Source organism: Fragaria vesca, linkage group LG2 (genome assembly GCF_000184155.1).
Source record: "Fragaria vesca subsp. vesca linkage group LG2, FraVesHawaii_1.0, whole genome shotgun sequence".
NCBI classification, from domain to species: domain Eukaryota; kingdom Viridiplantae; phylum Streptophyta; class Magnoliopsida; order Rosales; family Rosaceae; genus Fragaria; species Fragaria vesca.
The window spans coordinates 26,735,611-26,748,929 of NC_020492.1; the positions used below are offsets into that span (position 1 = coordinate 26,735,611).

The window sequence follows — 13,319 nt, forward strand, 5'->3', positions numbered from 1 at the left end:
TATATATATATATATATATATATATATATATATATAGGCACAACCATATATATGCACTTATGCAGGCCAGATTCTTGTCATAGTGATCAAATTTGCGCGCGCACTGAGCATTTTAGTAAAGGGAATTAAGGACATGCAAAAGAAAACAACAGATCACAAATTAGAGCAGCTAGCTAGCCAAGATCGAAAACTCCAAAGAAATAAAAACTTTCACCAATTGCACAAATAAATATAATTAGGAGAAGATTCGATCGCACGCCCCCAATTAACTAACCTAAATAACTAACAAAGTGTTAACAGAAAGCAACGTATGAAAGAAAGTAGATGGACGCCAATTAGAAGCCATCATTGACTCCCAAGTCTCCCTCTAACTATTTGTACCTAACCCCAGGGCTAGCTACCACCTTTTCATATATGAATCTAGGCCGTAAACGTATCCATTATAGAAGAATCAATCTACCATTATAATTTCAGGAAATTCTTTACTTGTTGTGTGCATGCTGCTAGTTACAGATGCTTGTTTTCTTTGTTTTGTTTTTTAATTGTTTTCTTATGATGGGCGTAAGAACCCTAGCTTAAAGGGTTATTCTTTTTATTTCGCTCGCACGCTTGCATGAGTACTGCTAGGCTATTGGAATTTGAAGAAAATAATTTCAGTTCTTCTTTCGATTAAACATTAACACGCACGTATGAAGTATGATTTAGATTCAACATTCATGCGTACGTGCATAACCCTAGCTAGCTAGCTAAACCAATAAAGTTACGTACGTATTATCCCAATTGAAGATTAAGAGGGCAGCTAGAATAATTAATCAACTCTGCGAAGCAGTAGCACTGTATATGATCGATCGCCTACTCGATCTAATTTGTTTTGGTTAATGCATGTCGTTCCTTCCAATAAACTAGTGTACTGTATGATCACTAGCTAGTACTGTAAATTAAGAAAGAATCTGCAACTAAATTAAGCTAGCTAGAATAAGTGATGCCGCCCAACTCGATCCATCGACTAGCGCACTAGTCCTAAAATCATTTGAATATAATCACTTGCTGATTGTTAAACTAACTTACTTTTGATACATGTCGGGTTGCAGTGGCGTCCTCAGAGTTTGGGCCGGAAGTCATGGCATATATGGATCTAATCTTAATTTTCTACTAATTTAATTAGTCTATATTGCTAATTTAATTATATGAGGTGTCTCTTGTATTGTGGAAGGAAATTTCGTACCAATTTCGGTTGGAATTTTTTAGTCGCGACTTTCCTTGTAGTGGTGGTGCCATGCCATATATGGTGGGTGGGTTCCTCACCTGAGACTTGAAATCGACGTTAACACTTAGTCCAGCCGCCGAGGACTCAGAGATTCTCAGACCACTATTCCCTAGTCCAATCATGTCTTATGGTTTCCCACTATGGAACTAGTTTACAAAACATATATGCCATCTGCGCAGTGCAGATTTTTCTAACTTCAATTATACATATTTGCTCCAGGCGTATATATATATACACACTTTTTTACTGCAGGTAAATCAACATACGCGCGATTACGAATTACTTACATTAGTTCATTTGTTGTTGGTAACTAATTTCGAAAAGATCGTCCAACCTCAATACGTAGAGATGTAAAACAAGGAAGGAAATACGTACACACCTCGAGAATTATTCACTGAAGAGCTACCGTTGGTGTTAATGCGTCGAGGAGAAAAATGGATGAAGGTTACTACAACTTCATGCATGGTCGTTGCAACTTCGATCAGCTGCATATATATAGCATACCGGCGGGTGGCACAGATCGATGATTGTACCAGAAAGCCATAGTTTTTGAGAAAGCAGCAAGCCTTTCTAGACTTCACGATAACTGACGACATATGTAGCACTGGTCGGCCAGTTTTGTTATGGATCATGTAAGCCGTAAACCTAATAATCATTTTACTCCACCATCTTAATTTCATGAAAATATGTTGGAGATATAATGAATAGATTTATCTTCCTATATCTAGTATCTTTTCTCAGATGGGCACAATCGATCGATCCTCATTTCATCAATGGAGGAATATTTCCAGTTAAAAGCTGGAGCTGGACCACATTAATTTAGCTGCAGAGAGGAACAAAGAAGATTCTTTACTTGTTGTTCATGCTGCTACATATATAGTGCTAGACAAGTCACTAGTAGTAAAATGAGGAACAGGCCGGGTTTTATATATTGATGGATATGTTATTCGTTTCTTGCTGATGGTGGAGTGGCTTACAAGGTTACTCCAGCCAGCGTACATTCCTACTGAAAATTCTGTAGCCTCCGAGCTTTAATTTGTTACCATTGAGTATGAGATTTGAAGAAATTAAAATAGTTAACATTTCTATTATAATTAAGTAAAAAACAAACAAATTAAACTATACAAAACATTGAATTGAAACATGCATATAAGATGAGATTCATATATGCACGTATGTATATATAACCCTAGCTAAACTTAATTAGAGCCCGACAACGGCGCCGTATCCATAAATAAATTAACAAAACAATTTCCTAATAAAAGACCAAGATTCAATCTGCAAAAAAGTAGTTAACCTTTTTACGCACGCACTATGATCGAGCTCGCTAGCTCGTCCTCCTTTAATCCTTTGTTTTTGGTTGGAGTATTGGTCATTACAAACTGCCCACTTAATTTGTGTATGATCACTATTCACTAGCTAGGGGATGTGAAGAAAGAAACTGAAATTAAACCTAGAATAATTGCGCAGTCAGTCCTTTCATTAGAATATATATATATATATATATATATATATATATAAATCATTACAAAGCTAGTGATGATTAATTTAACTTTCTTTTAATCGAGAGATTGTTCTGTATAGGTATAGGAATATGGTATATACGTACATCTGTTCCGGCCGGTGAACTAAAACAGTGATCCTTAATTTGCCTTCATTCTTATATATAATGCATTGTGGGTTCCTCCATCGGACTCGACTGCTTTTTCCACGCCGGTGGGGTTTCACAGATTCTTTCACCACATATTTAGAAGATACTGATCAGAGATGATATCTCTCTCTCTCTCTCTCTCTCTCTCTCTCTCTCTCGTGTTTTCTTGTAATAATCGTGCATATATGGTCGATTCATGTCTTACAGTTTCCCACTATCAACTAGCTTACAAAACTCGCTATATATATAGCTAGTAACTAGCTAGCTACCTCTATAGCATGCAGATACGCATTTACAGAAGATACGTATATCTAGTTTCATACTTCCATATACTTGCCTGTACGCATTTACAGAAGATACGTATATCTACTTTCCTTATTATATATATCCTATTCCTCTTCAAGTTTCCACACAAGGTACAAGTGAACTTTACTATCTGTAAGCATCAATAACTATATCTCTCTCTCCCTCCTCCTCCTCCTACTCCTTATTCCTTATTTCTTCATCTTCTTCTTCTTCAGTTTAACCCGCAACCTTGTAGTGGGAAACAAATGTAATAGCCGCTTTATTACCTGAATCTGCAGTCCAATTATATATGTTTCTTTTCATTTAATTTCCTATTTTTGTTTCAGGTGCATGCTTGTTTCTTTAGCTATACCGGTACCATTTTGTTTCAATCTGGAACCATGGCTAACCCACAAGCACAAAAGATATCACCTGCCGGGATTCAATTGTCCACGGGTAACTGCGATTCAGCAACTGGGATATACAACCAATCAGCACACATCGCCGTCGACATGTCGACTGATTCGGCTCAACCTAACAGACCTTTGTCTTATCTACTAGAACATGCAAATAGTAAGTGCCATCTCTAATCTATTTTCTCTCCGCATTATTCATACAGCTGATCTCCATCTACTGTATTGTTAGTTTCTTAAATGAACGTAAATCTATTATTAATATGTGTATCAATTATATATATTCTCCTTATATAAGTAACTTAATTAGTTTCAATATATATGATCATGGTTAATTAATTAAACCTGGCCCATACAGGAGAAGAGTACCTTAAGACATGTGTTCCCCTCTACAAGTATGCACTAAAGGGCGATTGGGAAGATGCAGAACGAATCTTGAAAAGGGACAGGAATCTTCTGAGAGCTAGCATATCTAGAGGATATGAAACAGTCCTTCATGTTGCAGCAGGAGCAAGACGTGTTCACTTTGTGGAGAAACTGATCAGCATGATGGACGAAGAAGATTTGGCACTGCAGGACGTAAATGGAAACACTGCCTTATGTATTGCTGCCGCGGCTGGATCTCTAGACATTGTCCAGATTTTGTTACAGGAGAACAAGTCTTTACTATCGATTCGAGGCGGTAAAGATATGACACCAACCTATATAGCTGTCGTGTTCGGACAGTCGGAAATTGCATGGCACCTGTACAAGTACCCTGGAAGTGACAAGATGTTGGAGAAAACAGACCGCGAAAACTTGTTCTTTTCTTCCATCAGCAATGGTTTGTATGGTAAGTGTACTAAACTCATCCTTTCCATATTTTCTCATTTACCTTGGAGAAAATTACCGTACTAAAAGTTTTTGCATACATGCATGTTTAATCTCAATTCACTAACTCATCCTTCGATATTTCGAATATTTGAGCATGTATGGGTACAGAAAGGACTAGGAAAACGTCCAAGTTTGCAAATAACGGATGAATACACACACACACACATACCTATATGATAAACATGTGTACTATATATACACAAACACACAGACAGCTTACTACAATTCGCTGGTTTATGTTTGGCTTCTTAATTCCTCTATGTAAAATAATGCAGATTTGGCCTTAGAGTTGCTGAATGATGATAGAACATTAGCAACAGCACGTACTGCATCGCAGAAATATAAAACGGCCTTGCATATATTGGCACGAAGGCCTTCGGCATTTGGTGGCAGCCAAAGTCCAGGAATGTGGAGTAGACTCATTAAATCATGTGAGTGAATCATTTCTTACAACATAATTAGGATTTAGGTTCTTTATTGTTGACCCCCTTACTTATGTACTTCAAAGTATTAATCATCCCAAGTCCTCCCAGGTTTGATGAAGTTTTCTTGCAAAGGAAAGTTAAATCAAGCTGATGAAGCACTTCAGCTGGTCCAACGCCTTTGGGAAGAAATTTTGAAAGATGAGCATGAAGACGTGATGAGGCTGATCAAATATCCTACAAATTTATTATTTGACGCTGCGGAATTAGGGAATCATGAGTTCCTGGCAGAGCTTATGAGCTCATATCCTGAGTTAGTATGGGAAACTGATGACAGAAATAGAACCATAATCCATGTCGCAGTTCTGCATCGTCATGCAAGTATCTTCAATCTAGTGCATGAAATAGGCTCAATCAAAGACGTCATAGTAACATTTGCTGATGATCAGGGTAACAACATTGTGCATATGGCTGCAAAATTGGCACCTCAAAATCAATTAAATCTCGTGTCAGGCGTAGCTCTTCAAATGCATCGAGAGTTGGTATGGTTTGAGGTACTTCTCACGCTTGGAACATATATATTTCCTTCTACAAATTCAATACTTTCGCATTCAATCCTTAATTAGTTTTACCGTTCTTTATATTTCTGATGTGTCAGGAAGTCAAAAGAATTGTTCAACCTCAGTACATAGAGATGGAAAACCAGCAAGGAAAAACACCTCAAGAACTATTCACAAAGGAGCATAGGGCGCTAATGCGTCAAGGAGAATCATGGATGAAGGACACTGCAGCTTCATGCTTGCTCGTTGCGACTATTATTGCAACTGTAGTGTTTTCAGCTGCGTTTAGCATACCGGGTGGCACAGATGATCATACCGGAAAGCCGAATTTCTTCAAAGCAAAAATGTTCTTATACTTCACCATAGCCGACGGACTAGCACTCTTTTCGTCTTCAACTGCAATGCTGATGTTCTTGTTCATACTGACCTCACGGTATGCAGAAAACGATTTTCTCAACTCCTTACCGCTGAAGTTGATGATAGGACTCACTTCCCTGTTCATCTCTATCGCATCGATGATGATGGCTTTCAGCACCGCCTTCTATTTGTCGTGTCAATATGAATCAAGATGGCTTTCAGAATTTACATTTTTATTTGCACTTGTCCCAGTTGCTTTGTTTGGGTTTATGCAATTCCCTCTCGTATCTGACATGTCCTCTTCTATATTTTTCTCAAGTCTGCTATTTCAGCCATGGAGACACATGCTCTACTAGAAAAGTCGAGCAGCAGAATGCCCTACGTATATTCTACTATTAAGTAAAGCTCTGATCTCTAGCTAGCTACAACACAATAACGATGTACATATGTGTATTCTAGCTAGCTAGCATGGAGTTGTGATCAAAGATATATCGATTATCCTCTGTTTTGTACTATTGATGTATTAATACATAAATGAAACTTGCCTTGCTTGAATAGACTTTAAAGCATCCTTAATAGCCAGCAGTTCCACTTGTGTTTAGAACTCCACAGGTTCCACCATTTGTAAGATTGGGGAGAAAACCTCCATCCACATTAATTGAGCTTAGGGTTTCATCGATGCCGTGTCTTCTTCACAGTGCTAGCTGAAATACCAGGCCATTGTGCTAGATACCAGATTTTAGTAAATTAGTGACCCGAAAAGGCCCAATTAACCCGACCCGACTCAATAGGCCGGGTTAAGTTGATAAACCTAATTTGAAGCGACCAAAGCCAGTGAATTTGAGATGGAGCGACCAAAGGCAAAGGCAGTGAAGAGCAAGTTCCAAGACCCCGAATCATCATCCGAAGATCTAAGTGGTTATTATGAATGATAGCATCAGTTGACATAGTTTGTACTTGAATTTTGAATATGTAATAAATAGGAAGAGGAGGAAGAGGAGATAGAGGAGGAGCTTGCAGATGTGACCTTTGGGGATTTGCAGAAGGCGCGATCCAACGGCTCGCATGTCTTGTTGCCTCCTCACCCTAAAAATGACAAGAAGAAGGCTGCCCGAGCTAACAAGAACCGGTATTGCTTTATACTTATTTATTTACTTTTGTAATGTAATTGAAGCATTCAAGTACTGATTGTGTTTGTGTCTGTTTATGTGTTTGGAGGCCGATGGAGGTGAGTAGCAAGAAGCCTGTCAGTAGATTCAGGGAGGTCATCCAAGCGCCCAAAAAGGTGAGGTTTCGACTTTGTTTTGGCTTTGCAATTCGTATGAGAAATTCGTAGCAGAGGAAAGCTACAGAACAAACCAGAATACTTGCAAGGCTGTGGCCTACTGGGCTACAAACAATCTGCCGATTCAATTCTGAGAACCTAAGACTAACTGGAAGAAAGAGTTTAGCCATTGAAGCCACCAAAGAATATGTCCATAATGCTGACCAAAGTCTTTCTTTATACGAATCATCTTTTGACAATTCCTTTTATTTCTATCTATAGCAGCTAGCACGCTTTATTTGAGAATTATCGTGTGAAAATATCAGCAAAGTCGGAAATCTTATGACAATTTCAGTATGTAACGATTATATCTATTTCTTTGCTCATAGTTAGACTGACTAAACATAACTCCTCTAAGTTTAACCCTAGAATGGGAACCTTGGAAATATATGGGTTGGATCATTGAATTGCAGTGAGAAGTAGGATTGCATGCTATCACTATCCTAAGGAAATTAGGAAACATTTTGTTAGACTCTTAAACTCATGAATACTCTATAATATAAGAAGAAACAAATTGAAATGAAGTAGGAGGCCGAGAACATGTTTTATCTTTTTGGTTCCTATTACTGTAAATGGGATGTAAAGGATCGTTTCATAAAAGCATTAATCTCAGCCAATAGCGTCGAGAGACTGCCAATATGAAGCTGCCTTTATAAATTTTATAACTGATTTTGGGTTGGGAGCTCTAAATAAAGCATGTAAAATCAATATTCAGTAGCCACTTTGTTCTAATTCTTTGTTGGTATGTTCAGGTGGTACGTGATCCGCGTTTTGAATCTTTATGTGGAACACTGAATGTTGATGGGTAGGCTCTATCTTTCAATCGCAATCTCTCAATTCTACTATTTTGCCGTTGGAAAGCTGTATCCAGATTTTGTAGTTGTCTGATAATGCATTGGCTATGTTGTTTGTATGAACAGGTTTTTTATTTTATTTTATTTTTTTTCATATGGAATTTTTCTCCAGGTTTAGGAAGAGATATGATTTTTTGTTTTCAAACGAGCTTCCAGCTGAAAAGGAGGTAAATATCTTAAAATGTGTTAAAATGTGTGTATTTTCTTTTTCTTTTTCACTATCTAAATTTTGTTTTGGATATCACAGGATCTAAAGAAACAATTGAAGACATCTAAGGACCCAGAAGTCATTGAAGATCTAAAGAAGCGCATATCTTGGATTGTAAGTGGGTTTACCTTTTTTCTTTTATAGACATATGACATTGAAACCTCATTTATCTAACCATCCTGACATTATTACATTTGCATATTAGAAATTTTGGCTCAGTACACTCATGTCTTTTCAGGATAAACAGCTAAAATCTGATTCGTCTAAGCGTACTGAAGCTGAAATTCTAGCAGAGCACAAGAAAAAAGAGAGAGAAAAAGCAAAGCAAGGGAAACAACCCTTCTTTATCAAAAATGTACTGTTCTCTCTCTCTCTCTCTCTCGTACTTTTGGTCAATACCTCACAGATGCACGAAAAGCAAAATGTTTCAGAGATCTCAACTTTAGAATAATCATACAAGGAGCTACACCCTTAACCAAATAACTGCAACCTAATCATTTGGAGCCCAAGTGGAGCATCAGCCTGGCTATTTCTGATTTATGTGTCAGAATCAAATAGTAGAGACTATGAAGCAGGACTTAATTATCGCTACGGCTGTTCTTTTCTCTCCCCATCTTTTTTCTTTATTTTCAAGTGATGGTATACAAGAACATAGTTCTACTCCCAATATTTTTGCAGTGCAGTGCAGTACATGATAATGCATTGGTAGTGATGCTGAAGATTCATTAAATGTTAGATGGGTGGTGCTATCAGTTGTTTCTAGTTTTCTAGCATTGTTTCCTTACAACTATCAAGTTGCATTAATGTGAAGGGTTGTATAGTATATTCTTTCAGCATATGCAAGCAAGCAGATATGATCAAGTACTTACTGATGATTCAAATTTTCTTGATTGCAGCTGATATCCGGAAGAAACGACTTATTGAAAAGTATACAAATCTCAAGGTACCTACTTTCTTTTAATATGTCCAAAATGTTCCTTTGGGAGGTACTGCTTTGGTCCTGATGGTTTTGGAAACTAATATAATCCTACCCTTTTCATGTGATCAGGGATCTGGCAAACTTGATAACTTCTTGGAGCAAAGGCGAAAGAAGAATGCTTCAAAGGACCACAGATACATGCCGTACCGTAGACCTGACAACATTGAGTAGCCAACTTAATGGTCTCACTTTGTTGCATTGAAGTAGCATCACTTCACTCTCATCTTAGGATTCATAGGTACTTATGCGTTGTTTCCTTGAGCTGTAGTTTGAGAATTTTGTTGAATACCAAAACAAAAGCTACTATGAGACTTAGATGATGTGGATATTGGTCATTTTACCTCAGAGTATGTGGAATAGCTTTGCTTTAGTAATACAAAAGAATTAACTAATAAGAATAATTATAACAAAAATGTGGGTGCGATATCTTCAAATCAAGTACTTATTAATCGTTTTGCTCTGATTTGAAAATGAAACTGAATTGCCTTTTATTTTCTGTATATTTAATAACTAGTATCAGATGCTCGATATTTGTCACAGGAAGCGTGTGTACTGTAGTGTGCTTAACTTGGAATTGCAAGTCTAATACTGCTATTTGGTAGCAGATTTCTTTCTTCACAAATCCAGTCACAAAAATGTAGCCTGAGATACATCGGGACCGATGTGATTCGATTAACACTTAGATTAGTTGAACAATCACAACGTGGCAGGCAACTTTCTGCACTGCATCCCACGTTACCTGGGAGGGTGTTTTATATGTACAGACTAACATCCCATGAACAATATGAGTTTTCAAGCTGAGTCATCTGATGGTTGGTCTATGCGCACCTTCTCTGAGCTCGTGGCTTCTTCTCAAAGGGAAAGGTGGTCTTTTGACAGTGAGCACTTCTCTCATTGTCTCCTTCTATAGATATGCAGTCTTCCTTTACAAAGCCTTTCTTGAAACGTCACTTTTCACTTGGATCCAAGTGGAGTAGGTCGATTTCTGAAAATGATTCAGCTAGGAAGAAGGGGTTTTGGGCCAGGTATTGTAAAGATTGAGTGCCCCCCACTCTCAGCTTGTAAGAAATAGATGCAACTCATGCAAGCAGCTGTTTAATTATAGATGTTACGGAAAATGTATACTAGCTTGAGCAATAAGTTCAGTATCGCTCCAAATTTCCTGTTCACCGATTTTCCAGATTTTATTGTCTTATGATCATGTATTCCACTGGCTTAGGAATCGCCCGTTTCATCATGTCAGAAATGGTCAGAGCTAAAGTATTAACTAGTTTTGGCAAACTGATCATCAAGTTCCTCAGAACCAACTCCAAACATCACTGGATTCAAATAGAACTGGAGGATGATCTGAAAGCACAAAAAAGCCTAAACTGGTTAGTTTGGCTGTTTGGGCATTGTTACCTAATAAGATTTTTATTCAACCTATCAATTTTTTTTTTTTCTTCTTTTTCATAGTTCTCCGATTCGGATCCTGTTTGTAATTGTATCTCGACATTAAAATTAACTAGACAGTAAAGCCCGCGCTTTGCCGCGGGTTTGTGAACATTATAGTGAATGAATTTTTAGTAAAGTACTGTACTTTAAATTTAAACACTTCTTTCGTGCTTTTAGGAATCATTTTTTGTTTTGTTGAACTAGACTTTAGAATTATAGCAGCATATTACCTACATGAAAGTGGATCCATGTTTAAATTTTCACCACTCAAAAGGAGCATGCAAATATGCAATCGAATCCCCCATACTGATCACATGGGTTTGCACTGAAATTCATATTGCCTACATAGATTTGTTAGTTCAAATCTATACAAACCATTGTTTGATAAAAGATTAAGGCATGTTTTGTGAACTTATGTAGAATGTGAAATACTAATACATAACACATAAACTATGTTTAGGATTTAAACATATCAAAAGTACACATACGAAATGAACAATTTCGTAACTACTTTGGATTATTTATTCAGTTTCACAATATTGACATGGTCTCAAACAGCTACGGATAGTACCTAGATGGATGTCAGTTTAGTTAGCCAAGAGTCAGAGTCATAGGAGAAACTTGACCTGCACCAAGCAATGACACTATCAATGTTTCTGAAGGTTTATTGTTTGATGAAATGCCTATATTAAAGTAGTTGCCAGCTCCAAATATAGCAGTTGTGATACAGATCATAGTCATTTACTGGCACAATTTGCAATAATAAATCAATACTAGCCAACAAAAAAGGTGAAAAAAAAAGAACACATACCTAGAAGATAGATGCGGTAAGAAAAATTTAGTCCAGCCAGGAACGATAGCAGTGTAAAAACATGCAAGGAAGAGCACCAAAACAAATTTCAGTCGACACAAACATGAAGGAAATTGTATTACCGGAAGACTATTCATAAAGTTAAGGTAAAGACCATAACAGTTTGATGTTACTAAACTTGTCGAAACTTAAACTCAGATGCATAGTAAACTTGAAACACACATATATTTGCCTGATTACCAGTACAAACCTGAACACCCAAACTTGGAATTATAACTCGAGGCATCTAAGCAATAAAAGATCATGAGAGATATATGCATACCAATTCTTACCCTACATGAGGATAATTAAATCCAAAAATATTCTCAGTTTCAAGTAAACACCGAAATTGGACACCTATAATTTAATAAATAGAGAACTCTACGGATAAATATGTGAAGAGCTTTAAACTTCAAAACCCCACATCTAGTTTTGAATCCAATACATAAGTAATAATCCCATACCAAATACAATTTAACAAATACCTTGCTGAGTAAACATGCCACAATATTTAAGTGATAGTTTTCCAACTTCACATATGTTGCTTCAGCTTTGTCCCTGGAATATAGGAATACACACATATATAAATTTACACACAAACACAAATTATCTAAAGAAAGAAGTGAATAGAGATGATATCATAGCTGAATATAATATTTTTCATCGTTGCATTTGTCTTTAGAGAGTCTTAGGAAACACAGATTTTTAAAAGTTAGCTTTGCAGCATTTGTTGGCCAATACCTGGAAAACATAACCTAACATCTCAAAACCCATTTATTCATAAATCATTTTTTTTGTGCTATTGACAACAATTTTCCGAAAGTTTGGGAAAGCCATCTGAAACTTTCCATTATGATGTAAGAAGAGAAAGATATCAGACGAATACATTAAGTCATCAACCATGTATAGCAATAGATGTTGAAGCTTCAAACTATTGTATGTTTGTGCATCAATATCATGACATTAATAAATAAAACTGTATATAGAAGCCTTTACGAAATTATAAGTAGACTATTGTATGTTTACATTCTCTATTATTTTTCTTTAATTATCGATCTTTTTAATCTGCTCTGCATACTTTAATGTATGGAACCTTGTATTGTTTAAAGTCTGTTCTTACTTAACAAAGTTGTTGACTGAAGACAAATAATTCCTACAGGGATTTAGCCTCTTAAGACATAAAAGACCAAAAGAAAGCCAAAAAGTTTATGGTGAGCATAAATTTCAAACTCATGGTGAAAGAATGAGACCAAAAAGAAGAAGATAAAAACGAAGATTCAAAAGTTCACAGATGGGCATAATATTAAACACAGGATGGAAGGATCAGACCAAAAATAAAAGATGAAAAACAAAAATACTTCCATAAATATTAATATCCTAAAAGTCTTTTGCAGCAATCTCATCTGAGACAAAAAAAAAAAAGACCTAGTGCAATATCAGTCTACCACCGGACTGATATTTGAGAGTGAAATTTCAGAGAGTGACTACCTAGAAAATACTGAACTGGACATCGCCCAAAGACCACTTGTATGATCAACTCCACCTATAACACGTCCATGCAAAACAAATGCAAATCAAAACAATGTGGATCATAATAAAGTTACAGCAACATATTGAACTGATATAATCATAACCATGTCTATGGAAGCCCAAACATAAGTCCAAAAAGATTTCCTTCAAATCTTGATATACAAATACATTAAATCAGATGCAAAAAACACAACTAAAAGCAAGATTTTACACAATTAAAAGAAACCCATATCATACCAAGTTAATACACACACACACACACACACACACACACACACACACACACACACACACACACACACACACACACAC

The 13,319-nt window shown here is 36.6% G+C and overlaps 2 protein-coding genes, 1 non-coding gene and 1 pseudogene across 5 annotated transcripts in view; 2 read left to right on the top strand and 2 right to left on the bottom strand.

Annotated features, from left to right (window-relative positions):
* Positions 1-3,604: 3,604 nt before the first annotated feature.
* Positions 3,605-6,991, top strand: LOC101302623 (ankyrin repeat-containing protein At5g02620-like). The gene is made up of 6 exons (XM_004293017.1): positions 3,605-3,776; positions 3,975-4,448; positions 4,765-4,920; positions 5,023-5,465; positions 5,570-6,112; positions 6,812-6,991. Exons 1-6 carry the CDS (start codon positions 3,605-3,607, stop codon positions 6,989-6,991), a joined length of 1,968 nt encoding a protein of 655 aa, XP_004293065.1.
* Positions 6,734-9,601, top strand: LOC101306491 (rRNA biogenesis protein rrp36-like). The gene is made up of 7 exons (XM_004291546.1): positions 6,734-7,113; positions 7,905-7,957; positions 8,119-8,173; positions 8,254-8,328; positions 8,453-8,569; positions 9,111-9,157; positions 9,263-9,601. Exons 1-7 carry the CDS (start codon positions 7,051-7,053, stop codon positions 9,393-9,395), a joined length of 543 nt encoding a protein of 180 aa, XP_004291594.1. The 5' UTR covers positions 6,734-7,050; the 3' UTR covers positions 9,396-9,601.
* A 1,349-nt stretch (positions 9,602-10,950) lies between these two features.
* LOC101307084 lies at positions 10,951-13,046 on the bottom strand. 2 transcript variants are annotated; one of them, XR_184060.1, is made up of 3 exons: positions 12,966-13,046; positions 11,963-12,035; positions 10,951-11,253 (listed from the first exon to the last, which is right to left on the bottom strand). It is a non-coding gene; the product is annotated as an uncharacterized LOC101307084 (transcript). The 2 variants fall into 2 exon arrangements; XR_184061.1 differs by lacking the exon at positions 12,966-13,046 and having other exon boundaries at positions 10,952-11,253; positions 11,439-12,194.
* Positions 13,047-13,116: 70 nt separating this feature from the next.
* Positions 13,117-13,319, bottom strand: part of LOC101302908 — a 999-nt pseudogene continuing 796 nt past the window's right edge. Inside the window, exon 4 of the transcript XR_184165.1 lies at positions 13,117-13,159. The product of XR_184165.1 is annotated as a cystinosin homolog (transcript). The remainder of the gene's footprint in view (positions 13,160-13,319) is intronic.

Excerpts from the sequence above, each read along its gene's own strand:
- LOC101306491 (XM_004291546.1), top strand. The coding sequence starts at position 7,051 with ATGGAGGTGAGTAGCAAGAAGCCTGTCAGTAGATTCAGGGAGGTCATC. Across the intron at positions 7,114-7,904 it reads TCATCCAAGCGCCCAAAAAG|GTGGTACGTGATCCGCGTTT; the intron begins GTGAGGTTTCGA and ends TGGTATGTTCAG. Across the intron at positions 7,958-8,118 it reads GGAACACTGAATGTTGATGG|GTTTAGGAAGAGATATGATT; the intron begins GTAGGCTCTATC and ends ATTTTTCTCCAG.
- LOC101302623 (XM_004293017.1), top strand. The coding sequence starts at position 3,605 with ATGGCTAACCCACAAGCACAAAAGATATCACCTGCCGGGATTCAATTG. Across the intron at positions 3,777-3,974 it reads TCTACTAGAACATGCAAATA|GAGAAGAGTACCTTAAGACA; the intron begins GTAAGTGCCATC and ends TGGCCCATACAG. Across the intron at positions 4,921-5,022 it reads GAGTAGACTCATTAAATCAT|GTTTGATGAAGTTTTCTTGC; the intron begins GTGAGTGAATCA and ends AAGTCCTCCCAG.